This window comes from Brienomyrus brachyistius, chromosome 5 (assembly GCF_023856365.1).
Source record: "Brienomyrus brachyistius isolate T26 chromosome 5, BBRACH_0.4, whole genome shotgun sequence".
Lineage (NCBI taxonomy): Eukaryota > Metazoa > Chordata > Actinopteri > Osteoglossiformes > Mormyridae > Brienomyrus > Brienomyrus brachyistius.
In genome coordinates, this window is record NC_064537.1 from 23043966 (window position 1) to 23062761 (window position 18796).

At 41.7% G+C, this 18796-nt stretch overlaps 1 protein-coding gene across 5 annotated transcripts; it reads right to left on the reverse strand.

Annotated features, from left to right (window-relative positions):
* Nucleotides 1-332: 332 nt before the first annotated feature.
* Nucleotides 333-18747, reverse strand: LOC125743012 (sodium-dependent neutral amino acid transporter B(0)AT2-like). Of its 5 annotated transcripts, none has more exons than XM_049015586.1 (12): nucleotides 18511-18747; nucleotides 12795-13020; nucleotides 11620-11777; nucleotides 9499-9622; nucleotides 8890-9065; nucleotides 8682-8792; nucleotides 8290-8531; nucleotides 7627-7810; nucleotides 7328-7529; nucleotides 5430-5589; nucleotides 5133-5295; nucleotides 333-3316 (listed from the first exon to the last, which is right to left on the reverse strand). In XM_049015586.1, exons 2-12 carry the CDS (start codon nucleotides 13018-13020, stop codon nucleotides 2969-2971), a joined length of 2094 nt encoding a protein of 697 aa, XP_048871543.1. In that variant the 5' UTR covers nucleotides 18511-18747; the 3' UTR covers nucleotides 333-2968. The 5 variants fall into 5 exon arrangements, with proteins under 5 accessions (XP_048871543.1, XP_048871542.1, XP_048871545.1 ...); XM_049015585.1 differs by lacking the exon at nucleotides 18511-18747 and adding an exon at nucleotides 17052-18468; XM_049015588.1 differs by lacking the exon at nucleotides 18511-18747 and adding an exon at nucleotides 14142-17039.
* Nucleotides 18748-18796: the final 49 nt, after the last annotated feature.

The following is an 18796-nucleotide window of genomic DNA, read 5'->3' on the forward strand; positions in this document are numbered from 1 at the left end:
GGTGTTTATAAATTTAGGTTTTTCATCATGCTGTACAATATTTCAACCAATGGAATATGGGTATAACATAAAAAATGCAATTATTCTAATACGATTCCAAATTTTTTTCTAATACAAACTTGTAAGCAGGTATAAAGGCGTTAATGAAAACAAACGGTATATAAAGCACAGTAAGGGGCATTTCTGAGTGAAATGATTGTTTAAATCTAATCACACAACTAGTACCAATGGCCTCATTTAGGATATTTAGGAAACTGAAGATGGCAAAGTATTTGAAACATGAAACATTGGGACCCAAGACATCTAGAGTTGAAACAAGAGCGCACAAATACTCAAAATCAATTTTGTTTATTATTCCGGGTCTGTAGTTTGTACTTTGTTTCAAATTTAATCTGTTAAATAAGTGCAATATTAAAAAATTTTAAGACACATTTTCCTCCTTTTTGATCTGAAACACCAAAATTGTTCGAAAAATGAAATGTGGCACTTCCATGATAAACAAACAGTAAAAATACAGAGCCCCTATTGACAGAGTCCATCAAATCATAACATATTTACACTCAGACAAGCAAATCAAAGATTTTTTTTTTTTTTTTGGGGGGGGGGGGGTGCACATATGTTTTGCTTTGCAAAAAACTATTTGGCAACACTTACTTAGCATCATATGCAACAGCTCTTACTTCTATGCAAAGTAAACACACTTTATACACAACAGGAATGTGAGGACTAGGCACTTAGAACTTCTCATTACAGAACCAGACTGTTCCTACTGGGCTACAGCTGTGCTTATTAAAATAAGAAAAAAATACAAGGTTTCTTACAAAAGCTGCTTATCTTATACAGGGGCCTGGATCCTTTGCCAGGCAGCACAGGCGGGGGACACTGGATGGGCTAGCAATCCATCACAGGGCAAACACACATAAAAAGGCAGTTTATATACACCAATGAACATAACTGCATGTCTCCCCAGAAGAGGGGAACTGCACAAATTAGCACGGGCAAAAGTAGCAATCCAGCCAATTAATACATAGCTTCAGCATGACGATGCATGACAAATGGAAACGGTATTTCTATTCTATCCAACCAGTCATGCTTACAATTGTCAATCACCTTACAAAGTGGATACCAAAGACCACAGGGTCCACGGCACCAATTCTTGTCTCTAAGTTAATATTGCTCAATATACCGCTAGCTAATGTTGTTCAAAATACAGCTATCAAAAAAATTAAACAAAGCAATTCTATCATTTTTCCAGTTCCAATATTTAAAAAACATGTGCTGAACATCTCTATGGCACACAGCCGGACTCATTTCATGTGTCTCTTGTGCTGAGAAGCTACATCAATGGAAGATGGAAACCGCTGCTGCTCACTGCCCGCCTCTAGTTCATAAACCGGCCAGCATAAGTGAGATATGGTGTTTTGAATTTACACCAAACGAAAAGGGTGAACCGACAGAGCCGACAGGATACAAACGCTGCTACAAAGAGGCAGCACTCCTAACCTGCAGAAACAGCGGCCTCTTGCTCACCCTGACAGGAGTTTGAAGATGGCCACGTGTGCATAACAGATATAAAACATTATAGTCATGTAATTTAGCGGTTATTACATTCTATGTTTCTGATTAAAGTCATTTTTAGCCTACATGCTAGTTCATTCATATCCCTTTCTCAGTGATAAGTAGGCAAGGCTAAATGGTGAACAGAACACACAGAAATATAAACCTAAGCTTAGTGTACTACCAGTGAGGATTCTAACAGGATAACTCTAATTAAAATCAGAATCTATGTATTGACTGGAGTTCAATCAATAGGATATTACAGTTGATTTAACTCATAAATAGACCTATTTCAAAGCAATATAATATTTAAATGGGAATGTTTTTCAGTACTGAATCAGTATTGATACTGAGGTACCATGACAGTGTCAGTGTAGAAGTCATAATCCATCAGGTACCATTCAAGCTCTAGCCCAGGGTCCATGTTTGTTGTGACCTTATACTGGATCAGCAGCACAGAAGATGAACAGATAATCTCATAGAAACAACAGTTTGGCAAACAAATAAACCCACTCAGTTCTTTTTTTCTGATTAAATGTGATCATAAAATTAATAAATCAATACAGTCACTGTATTTAGGACTACAAAAAATTAGAAACAAAATGTAATAAATATATAAAAACTCTTTGTATTTGACAATTACTCTTTCCCCGTAATTCATCCCCCTGACCATCTCTGCAAGATTTAGCACAACGCATCAGCAAAACAGGCACAGGTACTGCATCAAATGTAACATGACCGCATGATTCGATTGGCTGCATTTTACATTCCAGATACACAATGAAGGAAAGTGTACCATTTTAAAGCAAACAAGCAGATAAAAACCATCTCTGCTTCCCAAAACATCTGAAAAAATACAGACCTCACATAGATATTCACAGTTTTAAAAAATTCATTCCATTCATTAAAAATTAGTGAAACAAAAATTTAATCATTTTGAAATGGTGGGCATGTTTTCTGTACCTAAAAAAAGGTGTTTAAAACACCCTGCCCCAGTCCTTAGTTTTTCCAGCACGGTTTCCAAAAAAAGGAAAATCTATTCATTAATTCACCCTCAAAGCATCTGTAGGTAATGTGTATTCTTAAGTCCACCAACATGATTGCCAAAGGGTTTCAAATGTATAAAATGACGTGCAAACCCCTGAAGTGTGGTTAACAATACACTCAGTTCATTGTTTTTCAAGCTTTTTTTCTCCTCCCGAGGACGAACACTGATTGCTGCCTTTATACCTGCTGTGCAATGACCAAGTACTTAGAAATGATCATTCAAGAGTATTACAATTCTCATGTGTAAACATCCCTCGTTCACATATTTGTGTGAAACTCCCACTTTGTCATGTTCCCCTTGGAGGTACTGGCAAGTCTGAGCACGGCTTTCGATCCCAGCCTCTGCCTCTATGTTTCTACTCCTTCACATGCCAGTAGTCTCCTCTCCATCTTCCGTTTCCTCCCTCTGGGGAAGCAGCTTGTATTGTTCCGAGCCCAATGCCCGGAAGGAATTCTGATGAGGCTCCTCCCCTACCTCTTCATCCAGTGGCTTGTGTGTGGGGGCGGAGTCAGGTTCCATCGTGTTACATTTCATGTAATCCTCCCTCTCTGCATCTGTCTCGCGCCTGCGCCCCGTCTCCGGCCCTTGGCTGAGTTTGTTTTTCAGCAGTGTATGTAGGTATCCCAGAGGGACGGGGAGGGAGGCAAATATGATCAACAGCGAGAGGACCGCCAGCGCCCACGCCGGGTAGTCCAGCGTCACTTTCGAAGCCTGAAAAGGGAAGGAATGGGAAAACAATGAAACAGAGGCAGAGAGGGGTTACATCACTTAGGCAAAAGCCATTTGTATTTTGCTGCACATCATTTTTATAATTAGTTTGTTGTTGATGATCAACAGACACTCGCCCCTGTCGCACAACAAACAGACAAGCAAATTCGTTAAAGGAAATTCCACTTGTGGTGCCAAATTTATTGAACAATGAAACTTAAACATTTAGCAATGACTTACGAATAAGTCAGGATATAAACGAACAAGGAAAAATGGTCCTATGGGCATTTTATGAATTTACTGCAAACAAACGTTGAGGGTTTAAAAAAAAAAAAAAAATCACCTTGCAAAATTTCAAGCTGAAAATTCTTAACTTTTGACCCTTTCTTGAATTTGCGGATTCGTGACAGAGTTCATCATTGGAATTATACACCACGATCACCACACTCCAGATATCATCTGCAAACTGTACAGCAAGCCTGCAACGGCAACTGTGAACTGCCAAACCGTGTTGACTGTGTTTCAGCTTGTTGGAATCGAGTCACAGAACGATATGCGATTCGCAAGCTGAAATACTAGTTCTGCCAGGCGGTTTACCAGCCTAAACAAAGCAAAACACTGCAACACTCAACAAATCTGTTTTTCTTACACAACAGAGAGCTATCTTAAGTGCCAGTTCTGTTCAGTGCCCTACAATGGACTGGCACGCTGCCCAGGGTGTTACCCTGCCTTACTCACTGTCACACTGCACTAGATATGCCTTTATGGAAGAGATATAATAATGTATTTTTATACATTATCAGTCATCAAAAGATGACTTTCCTCTTAACAATATGCATTCATCATAGACTAACTGAATACAATAACGATCATGCAATGCAGGAATGTTTTTTTATTCTTAATTTTCTAAAAATCTGACAACTGGTTCATTTGAAATGTGGAGGATAAATGGAATATATAAAAGTTTTACTCCCACTAATCGAAATTCCGATGCTCCTCAGTTTACAATGGTCCAACTCTACAATGGTGTGGCGACGATTTACATTCAGCAGTTAAAACTTTTCATCTGTTCCCGGGCTAACGATATGCCGTATGAAACATTATACTGATGCCAGGCAAGAACAGCATCCACCCAGACACCGAGTCCCTGTAGTGATCACGAGCACAAACATCTCCTACAGTGCTTTACGATGTATCGTACAGTGTTTATTTTCCTGTGTTTAATGAAATTTTCCCAGGCCCTGCTAGACAATCAAGTGTATCAGATCATATACTCATATTTGACATATGATATTTACAGTTTCATTGTAACGTTATCGCGTTATAGGTTGAGGAGCAGCTGTATCTTTTAGTCACTACTAAAATAACTCCCAAGGGCAGAAGGGGGATTTTAATCATTTTCAATAAAAGGTTTACGCAAAAAATGTGGGTTTGACATCTGAAGTGTTAATGCAACTATATTGTATTTGGGTCGTATTTAGGAGTCAATGCTACATGTTTTTTTCTTAACAAGAACAATAATTTGTGTTTTTTTCCTATAGGTGCTTTTGAACACATTATTTTAAAATGTTACACCAATGATTAGTTGATTACACCAATGTTACACCAATGATTAAATGATTAGTTAACTGATAATCAATGGGTGGAAACATACCTCAACCTGCGACAAGCACACAGATCTTTCTGGACCCTACTAAAGGTACATGGTATGTTCTGCACCACACAAAGATGTTCCCTGCTCAGAGTACAGAGGGTCCGGGCAGCACGACATCTGTGACAAAAGGCGGCACCTGCAAACACTCCAGCAGCAAACACTTACCGTACTGTGGTTCCAGGCAGTGTAAGTTGGCCGTTTCAATATCATCTGCAACACACTCGCCCCCAACAGGCCAATCATGGCCAGCAGGCAGATGTACTTCCACAGGTACTTGTACACCACTGGAGGGCGCCATTGCAACATGGCTTCAATGTCATCCAGGAATCTGCAGCAAAAGGGAAGAACGATGACCACGGTGAGTCCCACTGCTGACGAACTCCAGTTTTTAATCCGTTTAATCGCTGCAAACTGTCTAGACATGAGAGAACTTTGCTGGTTGTCTGTGTCTGTAATCCTCACCGATCGGCTCCGTAAACCCAGGAGACACTGAATGTTTCGAAAATGACCACGATGATGAGCGGCAGGGTCGCAGAGTAATCGTCAAACATGGTCACAAAGTAGTTGCCACAGCGCTGGGTGAACACGAGTCCAATGACAAAGCCCACGGCACAGCTGCAGACTGGGGGACACGCAGGAAACACAAAGACACACACATTCAGCACTTCTTAGCAGTGTACACTACACCTGTAAAGTGCACTGATGTTAACAAGGTCAAGCAAACCATTAAAAATAACTTCAAAGCCTACTTTTAAATACACATTGTTAAATGGGAGTCACTCTGTGATCTTATTTGCGTTCCTGAAAATCTCCTTCATGTGACCTCGCCGACATTACATACACGTGAAAACTATGTGAACTCATTATATAAAATTTTAATGAAAAGGTTTTAAAATATGTCACGTGTGCAATGCTTTACAAGTGTAATGCCTAAATATTACTCTCTCTGATTTGTTTTATGTCTAAGAAAAAATGATTAACATTTCAGTGAATCTGATAAACTATGACATTAATAATTATCAATAAAATGGAGAAAAATATCCCCTTTATTGTCACTAATTGTTGATTATAAAATTATCACAATCAGAACACACATACGTAATAACACACTGTGTAACCCCACTTTACTTTGAGAAACACCATCAGGATAACTGGTATAATTCAAGTATAACAGGTGAAGTTTTGAAATCATCATTTAATCCAGATGATTCTAATGTGAGGTGATGTACGAACCCTGAAGCCATATGTAAAATGAGCGATTTGTAATTTAGCCCTGTAGGACACTGGAGTCCATAGGGTCAGGAGATAAAGGTGAGAGTAGACAGAGATCTGTCTTATTTAACTAGGTTGAAGAGGGGGTGCATTAATATGAACATTTTTGCCCATACCATACACCGAAACAAACCATCCATCTTCCAAACCGCTTATCCTACGGGGTCGCAGGGGTCCAGAGCCTATCTCGGAATCAATGGGCACGAGGCAGGGAACAACCCAGGATGGGGGGCCAGCCCATCACAGGGCACACTCCTACACCATTCACTCACACATGGACACCTACGGGCAATTTAGCAAGTCCAATTAGCCTCAGCATGTTTTTGGACTGTGGGGGGAAACCGGAGTACCTGGAGGAAACCCCACGACGACATGGGGAGAACATGCAAACTCCACACACATGTGACCCAGGCGGAGACTCGAACCCGGGTCCCAGAGGTGTGAGGCAACAGTGCTAACCACTGCACCACCATGCCGCCCCTTCACACCGAAACATTTCTATCTAATATTACAAATACCAATAACCAGTTAATCTCTGAGCGCCACTAATCTGTATCGACACTGATGTTGGTGACGTTACTTCTTAATTTCTCCTGAGTGTGTGTAGTAACCGCATCATACAATTCAGGCAGTGAGACTTGGAAGACTGTAAGGTTCTAAGCGGTGAATGAGCCGACAAAATCCTTCATCTCCTCCTGCGGACAACGGGTAATCACCCAAAGCAATCTCCATTCATTTAGTAGCGACATCTATAGCTCTGCTGCAGCTAATCAAGTAACAGCTGGCAATATCAACCAAAACAGACATGCCAGACCAATACCAATATCTGAATTTTTAACAAATACTGGCTAAAACTAATTTCTTAATCAATATATCATACATCTCCAGATTGGAGAGAATCCTCACTTGAATCTGTCAACCAGAGAATCTACCTACTGTGGTGCAGTGGGGCCTTTTGTTGGACCAACATACTTAACTTGCGAAGTAGGTGCCAAGATGGTTACAAAGAGCGACATGTAATAAAGCGAATGGCAATGAGAGGAGCCTTGGGAGCTAGCAGGAAGAAGAGCGTGGTTAACGCAGCTCACCCGTGAGAAGGGTCTTGTGTCGCATCAGACGCTTGAAATTGTCCGTGAGAGGCGTGAGGATGCCCTGCATGGTGCCAAGCATGGTACTGAGGCCCAGGTTGAGGAGCATGAGGAAGAAGAGTGCTGACCAGAAGGGACTGGCGGGGAAGAGCGACATGGACTCCGTGAAGGTGATGAAGGCCAGCCCGGTCCCTTCCACACCCTGGGAATGAGCAGCAGGGGGCGCCGGTAAGAGGTCGCTTCACAAACAGACAACATAACATAACATACCAAGGTGGGGTGGGGGGGGGGTGAGGCACCTTGCTCATCTCCTCCTCCGGATTGCAGTCCGTAACATTCACTGGAACGCTCGACCGGTGGTGCGAGAACCAGTTTCTGTACTCCTCCAGCATCACAGAATCAGGTGTAGAAATGTTAGTCCGGTTCAACAACGGGTTCAGCTCGAACTCCTTGTTGGGAATCCCAGACAGGAGAGCTAAATTCCTGAGGTGAGAGACCAGGGGTAACTTCAGCAAGCAGTGCACCAAGGTCACGCACATGCAAATGCAAAGAGAGCTATCGCTGGACAGGTCACGGCAAAGGCTCTGCGCCTGGGGGGGGTCTCCAGCTGAAATAACCTGGGGGCAGTTCAGTCTTCTCCCAAGGGGACCAACTTAGCTACTTTTTTATGAGCCAAAAGAGAAACGAGGGAGTGGATGTGACGTTAATTGTACCGGTGGTGAAGCTTCCTGGGGGCAGAGCTAGCCTGTCCAAGGTGCCACATGGCTTCAAGCAGCACTGCTGCTAATCAATATGAAAACCAATTCTATGCAGATCACTACGGAAAATTGCCCAGTGAAAAATGAAAGAGTGCCCTGCGGGGGAGATTTAATTATGAATTAATATCCATCTCCTTGGCCATTAGTGCGAGACCAAGCACCCCCCCCCCCCCCCAGCATAAGGTCATCACGCCACCCCCTCACCTGGCCACACACTCCATGGCCTTGGTCTTGGCACGGAAGCCCAGCACGGCAAACACCACAAGGGTAGCCAGAACGGACGTGAAGAAGTTGATGAAGGAGACCATGAGGGCGTCTCGGTGGCAGTTGTTCCTCAGCGGGTTGTAGGAGGAGTAGGCAATGACGGAGCCGAAGCCCAGCCCGAGCGCAAAGAAGACCTGGGTGGCCGCCTGCCGCCACACCTGCACGCTGCTCCAGATCTCCAGCTGGAGGGACAGGAGTTACCAAGCTGAAGGACACTAGACACATGTATCCATTTACATCTGAGCTCAACTCGCCTAAATTCGCAACAAGCTGGAGGATGGAGTGAAGCACTATTTGCCGGAAACCGATGCAGGTCACGGTGGAAGCCGTACCTTAGGGTAGATCATGTAGATGATGCCCTCAGATGCTCCATCCAACATTAACCCCCTGATAAGGAAACACAGCAGCACAACGTAGGGGAAGATGGAGGAGAAATACAAAACCTTGAAGAAAAACGGGGGAGAGTGGAGGTGGGGTGTTAATCATATCAGCAGAGCACATACTGTACTTTTTACAAAGCAGCTACACACATTTGAGTACCTTGCCCGATGACTTGATGCCCTTGATCATAGCGAGGCAAACAGTAGTCCAAGCTGCTAGCAGACAGATGGTCATGAGAGTGTTTAACTGGCCTGTCTCGTCGATGGTGTCGGTGATGTCCAGAGCCTTACGGAACCAGAAGTATGTGGTGGGAGAACTATTCGTGCACTCGTTCACTGTGAGAGACAGAGACCATTTTAGTTCTAACACTACACCTACAGTTATTTAAATACTGCAGAGTGTAGACTAGAATAGATACTTTATTAATGGTGATGCTGCCCATCACATCCCACTGGGCCACACACAGCCACGCACAGAAGTAAGTGAAGTACCACAAGATCCAGCCTGTGTATCCCAGGTGATTACAAAATTTAGGTAGTTTAAAGGTTGTAAAAGGAAACTGTTCATGTATGGGTAGTTTTAAAACAAATTGTTATAAAAATAAAATACCTGCATACTAGTCTGATTTATGAAGACACAAAATTACTATGACAAACACTTGTTTGGTTCATGTTTAAAGACACACTGTTAGCTGAGGGAGTAAATCCAGGTTCCGTGACGGACACCGATGGCACTGCGATGTTATGACAAGTTGCTGTGTCCACCCACCGGTCTGGTTGTGAATGGGCTCAGGGCACTGCTCCCAGGGCAGGGGGAACTGGAATGAACTGAACAGGTAGAATAGGCTCCATGCGATGATGACGTTATAGTACAGGGCTACGAAGAAGCACACCTTGCGAAGGAAGAGAGGGAAGGGAAGTCAACACAGGGGGCTGATGCTGAAAACCAGAACAGTGAAGCGACGGACCTTATCGCAGCTGTCAAACATGTACACATGCTCATCACAACAACGCAACCCAAGACTGCATACCTGCTTCCTGTTAAGTCAACGAAACTCCCAGACTGCCAGAGGTGTCTATGTAGAGTTTAATTCTCACATGTGTCAGGTCAGGACTCGGGTTCTCAGTCTGACAAGTGCTTACAGATCAGCTTGTTGTACCGGGTTTGGACATAATTTCAGAAGACGACCGGTGTGCGTTCTGATACGCAGAAAACACGACTGTAAGGTAAGGAGTCTTAACGTTGGAGGCAGAGCAGTATCAGGTGACCAGCCCATTCACATTCCTGTGCCTGAATATTTACCATGGAAAAACAGAACTTGCACTTTGTCTCTCAAAGACACTGCTGCCTGATACTAGTTATCCTGCCCAAGACCAGGCAACCATTTTCTTTCCTTGTGTGTTTCTGCTGTACTGAACTGGATACAGATGCCTTTTTTTTTTCAAACTTACCCCGTTTTGTTAAACCTGTATCCAAGTTCCCTATTCCAACTACCCCACACTTAAGTCACATGATACTTTTAGCCACCCTGATTGGTTCAAGTCTTACAAGTGAGGTTTAAGGAACTATTTACAATACTGTAACCACCCATTTCCGCCAAATGTGAAGATAAGTGCCACAGTGCAGGTGTGTCAATAGGAGGTGGCAACCAAACGGAATGTCAAACTATTTGAGGAAAAACATTCAGTCGACCTTCTCGGCAGGTTAACCTTTGGCAAGTGAAAGAATGTCGCTCGCATACTCTACATACCAACGGCATATTCTTAGCGAGTAGGGTTAACGCGAGCAAATAAAGCCTCAGTCACAGTCAGCATGAATAAACAAGCAGATCACAGAGCATTTGAAAACAAAAAGGAGATTCACACTGTCCTGATGCCTTCACTTACACCCATCTAATTTACCAATCAAATCCGCTCCTTCAAATTGAGTCAGTTTCAGAGCAAAAATGTTTTAGCGAAACTCACTGAGGATCCCTGTTCCGTGCATCTTACTGCGGAGACCAACCCCCACATCATTCAACAAATTCTAACTGGCAAGATTTTTAAATGCTGGAACAACACCATAAAATAATGTTGCTCTTGAAAATATCAAAGTATATTATCTAGATAGTATAACTATATGAAGCCTAATCTCAGCCTACTTCAGTCTTTGCAATGTGACAACTGCACATACATAAAATCTGAAGTGAATCTTAAAATCACACATCGCCCAGCCCTCATTCAGAATGTAAGAATATGCAAATAGGAAGTTACTATTACATGTAATTGAAAAAATAACTAACTATTCCAGCAAGTTCAGTTAATCTGAGTAAAACAAATCTAAACACACACAATCACCAATAATGGTAGTCTGTGCTGTGCATCATGCATCATTGCCATACAAGCAGTTAACTAAAAATTATTATTAGAAGTGTAAAAATGTTTTTTCTTTGCAAAACAGGTTACAACAGATGGTTTTAGTGTGATGGTATCACAGTATTGATAGTGAAAACACTAAGAATAACAGCTCTAATTTAATACAAAAAAAGGTGAACAGTCAAAATTCACTTTACCGCTATAAAGATAAGGAGATATAGATGTAAGAAAGCAGTCAGTCTGAGGGGTGAAGTGGGAAGCCGAACAGCCAGGTACTAAATCCATTAGAAAAAGTGAAAATTCCGAAACACCGACAGACTGATGGATCTCATCCCATCACAGCAAAGCAGGGACAGGACACTTTTAGCCATAAAACTGCCGAACAGACCGAGACCACAGGACATGTCTGCAGTGCTATTAAACCACATCCATACAAGCATCTAAATGTGGAAATTTAGTCTTTGTAACTAACATAAAAAACAAATATAGTATGTCAAATACAGCACCGGGAAATGAGAGAGGATCATCTGCTCACCACGCAGCTGGAGTATCCGATTCCGGCCAGTTTTGGAGAGATGTGTTTCCACACTCCGATGCTGCCCTGTCGGATGCACTGTCCGGCCGCCAGCTCCAAGAAGAAGAGGGGAACTCCCACCACAGCTAGCAGGAGCACGTAAAGCAGGAGGAAGGCTCCTGGGGAGAGAGCCAGGGAGAGGCTACACATCTCACAGAAGCCACATGCATGCTGTAAGAGCACATATGCAGCAAAAGAAGACTGAATCCACAAGTGCTGTGTGCATATACCACATGCAGAGGTGGGGAGTTCAGGTCCGAAAAGTAAAAGTCCAGACAAACCAGTTCATTATACAGTCACAGTCACAGAGCACTCAACTGATTGGTTGAAACTAAATTTTAATCTGGATTTACTTTCGTACGCTGTTAATAGCACCAACCATATTTAACTGTGTTTCGTCATTCCACAAGGAAATTAAACTCCCATAACGCACACGCTGCAATTTTGTTTTTACCCAAATTCAATGCTAAAACTCAAAACACACATTTCCTGCATGTAAATGTACATTTACAGTTTACATGCTCTACTTCAGCAGGAAACCTCTAGAGTATAGATTTTCAATGTAAAACTGCCATTCTTGGCCTTCCAAGGCCAAAAACTCAGAGTATCAGGAAACAACTTAAACTGTCGTTACAACTGAAAAACCACTGCAGTTACATCACAACTTCCACTGCTCTGTCTGACACCAGATTCACTAGCAGAATTACGGACTGAATCTTGCACTCGCATTCGATTTGCATTTAATTTTGATTTGCATGCTTGTTTGGTTTTTATTCAACTGCATTTTTTTAACAGATTGAGAGTCCATTTTATTTATTGTTTTTGGTTGTTTTGTTTATTTATTTTGTATATTAAAAATGTCTTCCAGTCCCAGTGTTAAATGTTCTTTAGAAATTAAAAGTTTATTGATCGTTGAAAGGGTGTACTTGCATTAATATGCCATTATCATTACATCAGTTGAAAATGGTCTCACAAAGACAATATTATCGTTTATCACAATAATTCCTGGGACAATTAATCGCCCAGCAAAATTTGCTATCGTGACAGGCCTAACAATGCACACTATGAACAGGACACCATTACAGGCAGCAACCCAATTCCGGTCAAAAGTGAAGCAACATAATAGCAGTACTCACCTCCCCCATTCTGATGGCAAAGGTAAGGGAACCTCCAGACGTTCCCCAGCCCGACACTGAAGCCCACCTGGGCTAGCAGGTACTGGATCTTACTGGCCCAGACGTCGCGGGCTGGCTCCATGGCCGTGCCCAGTGAGCTGCCATTTCCATCCAAGAGCTGCGCATCAGACTGGGTGTCTGCCATCATTCTGCCATCCTCGTCAGCAGGCAAAGGGGTCTTCTCCATCTGGCAAGACAGTGACACCACCAACTATGACACAGTATCAGGACAGAAGAAAACTGCATACACAACTACTGCCTTATTGTATTAATCATACAAAAAAAACCTCAGCAACGCACATCAGGTTACGGATTTTTCATATTTCATCTAGCCTAGTTCCAGCAAACATGTAAAAATACAATAATACCAGCGGTAGTGAATCTTATTGTTGGAACTTTCGCTAGTTCTGCACAGATAAATAGCTTTTTTCAAGCATAAATACAGAAAAAAAATCTATGGAGGCACCTATATCAACACCAAATTAAAACGACACGTTACAAGTAAACTACTTTCAAAACATACAGTTACTTTAAAGTTTATTATTCTATAATAGGTACAATTAACACTCGCCAACTTCTCGGAAGGTGCTTCTGCGCTGCTGAACTGGCTGCACTGGGCTACATGCTGTCATGGAAATGGAAAAATAACACGGCAGACGTTTCCGACAGGCATTTGTCAGTTAATAAAAAGTATTTGCGGTTTAACGTGACACACACTTTACGGATGCAAAACACCATAAAGAAAACCATTATAAAGTAATCGCCCTGCGATCTAGCGCTATTTCCTCGTATTAAATGAGCACATTGTCGCTTCGTCTAGTCCGTGTATCACTGGCGCTTTTTCTTAAACTACATACTCAAACATGAATTTGCGGCTTTGTAGAGTTAAAAAAACTGGTTATTATTGACTATTATAAATTAAATAATCGCCCTGGTCGTTGATGGGAACAACAGGCGCCGTAGCAGCACATGGAGGCAGCACATGGAAGCACCACATGGTGTATCGGGCTGTTCCCGGGAAATAAAAATAACAAGAAAAAATTGATCACCCTCCACGCTTTACTACTGTTACACACCGCAGTGATACACGTATCCAAAAATAATTTCCGTTCTTTCCTTTTGTATTGATTTCCATTTCGTGTAAATGTAGCTGGCCTCGCTCGCTTTTCATCATGATCTTATCTATTATAGTCTATAATCCTCCGTGACTGTATTTAGCTATAAAATAAAGAATAGAAAGAGCTCGGACCATGACCCACACACCGCGGTCGACAGTATTTGTTATACACGATACATTATATAACTTACCGTCCCCGATCGGGAGGCGGCAGCCGGCGGGTAGCTCTTCCTCGCCGTCTTCCGGCTGCCCGCCCTAGTAGTCAGATACCAAGCTGCCGAGCACGGATTCAGGCTGCCGTGCAGGCGCCCATTTAAACCATTTAACAAGCCGTGGAGGGGGCTTTCAAAAACATATCGGTTACTGGTTCAATTTCGAGGCAAACTGAGAGTGTACCCAAATTAGAAATAATAATAACACGTGTATCCAATTATATTACGCATCATTATGGATTACAGAGAAACACATCGATCTTCCAGGATGTCCTCGTCATGAGGATGGCGGGGGGCTGCAGCTTATATTGCCTGCACACATATGCACACACTCGGAACAATTCGGAGTCGTTTTAACATATTTTTGGGGTGTGGGAGGAATTAGGCACCATGCAAACACGGACAAAGATAATATTCTACTGCACAGTACCACCTGCTGTCCACGATGGTAACCACATCACTAAGCACACACAGGTGGGTAAAATATATTAATATGCACATTAAAAATAACCTCTTATAACTGCCTCCATGTGCTGCTACGGCGCCTGTTGTTCTCTTATAACGACCGCCGCATGGTGGTGCAGTGGTTAGCACTGTTGCCTCCCACCTCTGGGACCTGGGTTTGAGTCTCTGCATTGGGTCACATGTGTGTGGAGTTTGCATGTTCTCCCCATGTCGTCGTGGGGTTTCCTCCGGGTACTCCGGTTTCCTCCCACAGTCCAAAAACATGCTGAGGCTAATTGTACTTGCTAAAGTACCTGTAGGAGTGCATGTGTGAGTGAATGGTGTGTGAGTGTGTCCTGCGATGGGCTGGCCCCCCATCCTGGGTTGGATGGAACTGGTGTTTGTTGATGCTTCCTAAAATAGCTTGTGTGTGTTCATTCCTGTAGACAGTAAGTGACTTGACACTGCATAATTTCTTTAGAGCTAAAATGAGCATTGCTTACGACTCCTTGCCCCCTGTCCTCAGAGCGGTGGACACTCAACAGTGTGATGATCAATACACTAATTTAAAAGCATGTCACTATGAAGCCCCACATATGAATTAAAAAAAAAGTTTAGAGTATATTGAGGAATAATGCGTCCAATAATTTGATTTTCTTGTGGGAAAACGCTGCAACGCCCCTGTGATTGAAGTCTAGATACTGGCTGACTCTCACTTCGTGTCAAAGACCATAAAAACAGCAAGTCTTCATTCATAATCTGAATGCTAAAAATGATCAAAGCAGCACAGACAACATAAATCAAATCTGTATCACTAAGAGTGACAGAACACTTCACTTTTCTTGGCAGGTTAAATTCCACTTCCCCTTTGTTGGTTTCCCTAATTAAACTCATTTTTCATTATTTGTGTAAGATATACTGACAGGTAAAAAAAATGCATCAGCCTGGAACATACAGACATACAGGAAACATATACTGTACACTGACTGGAAACTACAGCGGGGAGAGGTCAGACTTCACATTACACTCACACGCACCTTGAATCCTTAACTCCTTTCAGAATCTGAAACAAATAATCATTTCAAATGCATATAATAGACAATGTATCCATCCTAAATGCAGCCCGCAGTCTGCAATAGCACACTACCCAATGGAGTCAGCACATGCCTAAACTGAGTGAGAATGTGCAGGCGCCGAGTCTCAGATTGTACCCAGCCTTTATCACCTCGTTTTCATTAAATACAGTAACGAATGAAGACCCCCCTCTCCAAGTAAGGATCTTCAACGCTAAACAGACCAAATACACCAACAGCAAAGTTACGTTTGCTGCTGCTTGTCATAGTCTTATTTACACGATTAAAAAATGGCTACATTCAAAGAATCATCGCGGGGGGGAAGACACGCAATACCAATCAGACCCAGGTCAAGTGCAATTTCAAAACTCAAATATCATTCTTAAGGCATCAAGCAAGTCAACCACAGCTAATGACAGGCTTTATAAACAATCAAGTCATAAAAACTCTAGTAAAAGACTCTTACTGCTGTATACCACTTTATTCCACGGCTGTTAATAATGATTAAAATCCAAAAGCCATCCTTACTGACAGGTAGGACAGGTACTAACAGGTCTTAGCCTGTGCATTCTGTTGGCTGATTCCCCCAGTTCATTATCTGTAGCACTCTACTACCATCAAAAATTATTGCATAATAGAGCCAAATAAATTAAGGATAAGAAGCAGCGCCACACCTAAGTGACACCAGCTCATAAGTGTAATGAGAATTAAACAGCCACTCAATTCCAGCCTTCACAGGCCCCTAATCTTGCTTTTCATCCACTGCCCATAGGCACTCTTTCAACAGACTAGTCACAGCGTTTACCGAGACGTGTGAATATGGAGAGAGTGTTCACACCATTCAAAAACACATGCTCATACAGCCTTATCAGAATCGCACGCAGCATTCAGATAAGTCATAATTTCCAGTTTTAACCTAATGTTGGAATATCACACTTAATTTAAGACACAATTTGCCCATACAGTATAAGCCATATGATGAGTATATGCTATGTATAATCCTTAAAAATTGTACTTTTTATTGAAGATTTATCTTTCTGTATGAATAAAGGTTTATCTACCATTTCTCAATATGCTGATTTACAAACAACAATAAAACCCAAACCTTAAAAATCATATAGCAACCACAATTTCTTGAGGAAAAGAAAGTTAAATATGCTGCCACAAGTATTTGCTAAAACAAATTCTGAGCCTACGCAGAAAGAGAGACTGGAACTTTAGCTCATTTGGTAACATGCAAAGCAGTCCACAAAGGAGACGAAAGCACAAAACAAGCTACAGGCAAATATGAAGAGTAGCATGATCAAAAATGATCGAAGACCTTCTCAAAGTGACTTCTATTGCTGTGAACTGAGGCTTAGTATATAATCACCTTGAATACAGTCTCAGTGTCCACCTTCTGCAAGGTCTCCTCAAAATAGTTACACTCACACAGCATACACAGTATCCACCCAAAGGCAGGCAGACACACCCACCACGAGTGGAAGAAAACTTCAAAATTAGGCTGTTTGACATTAAGTAACCTCTGTGTGTGCTTTAGCACAATACCAAATGGTGGTACTTCAAAATTATGACTGGTACAGGCTCGTGAAGCACATAATAGTTCTACAGATACTAAAACGATAGTGAAATATGTTTAAAATTCAATAGGCTACTGGAAGCATTTACTGTGGTTTTTCTGAATAACCATCTACCAGTTTTACACATAATTCCGCAACAGCCACCCCATTACCCGTGGAAATAGTATCTCACTTAATTTGCTCTCACATGTTACTTTGAACCCAAGTCAGAGCTTCTAGGTCTGATTGGTTTTATTATTCAGCTGAAAGAGGAATTCTCAGCTCAAGATGAGTGAAGAGTGATGCAGCTTGACATGTTAGGTTTCCTTATACACTGCTGTAAATACCTAACGCAGTCCTCAGAGATCGACATTAATTTCTAGGTGAACTAGTACCACTAATTCATTGTTGGAAAAGTATTATAATTACGTCACTGAATTTGCCATACCGACATGTATTTCTTGCTATGGAACATCTTACGAATTGTAGCCACGTTAGGTAACATAGATTACTCTCAAACACAAAAATGTATGTTATACTAAAATATTACTTCCAATATTTCCCCAAATAAAACGTACCGAAATGCTTTGAGAAAAGAATGACCTGCAGCGAATAATCATCGGTTTATGTTTCACAGTAATGCATTTTAATAATTCGAATCAGATGCATTATGTTGCCATTTATTCTATACTGTCTGAGTGTGTAGGGGAGCGTGTCACAGTGACCCAGGATAAGCTGCATTCCTGTTCGTGACCGCCACCCCGCCCCTCGCCGCCAAAGGATGGATGATGCAATCATTTGATATCGTTGCCATATGCTGCCACAAATCATGAACAATGTAACAAAAATCACGATGGCGAATTATTTTACTGAAAGAAAAATCAATCGAATATTATGTAATTTTAAATACAAAGGCTTTCATAGTTGATATACATTCACAATGCATCACCACATGAGATACGCAAAAACGTAATATTAAATAAGCCAATAACAATAACTAGGTAAAAATTAATTTAACTATTTTCTAGGCCCATATTAATGGGTGTAATATATGTAACGAATAGGATACAAACTTAAAGTCAATGCAGTTATATATACTTTTTAGGAACGGTGTGCTACATACCCCTTCCTTAAACTTTTAAAAAACCGTTTCTAGATAAACAAAACATGCGAATGATGACTCTCCATAATAAAATCTGTCAGAATAAATAACATGTTCATAGTAGGTTAATAACGCTACATGCCATAAAATGTATTTTAAAAACAGTTTACCTTGCATTACCAGGGAAATAACTTTAAGTCTATAGCGAGGCACTTTTTCATTCTTCGTCTTCAACGTAAAAACACAGAGATAATATTTTGTTTAACACGCACAAATTCTGGAAGTGAGAAAACTCCATATACACAAGAAATCCGCTTTTCTTTAAAATATCTTTAAACTTGAGGTTGTCACGTTGTAGGACTAACACGCCACGTTGGACCACGCACGTCCATCAAATTCTAGAAGAAGCGAAAGGTTACGCCCCCCTGCTATTTGATTGGTTCTCCACTACTATAT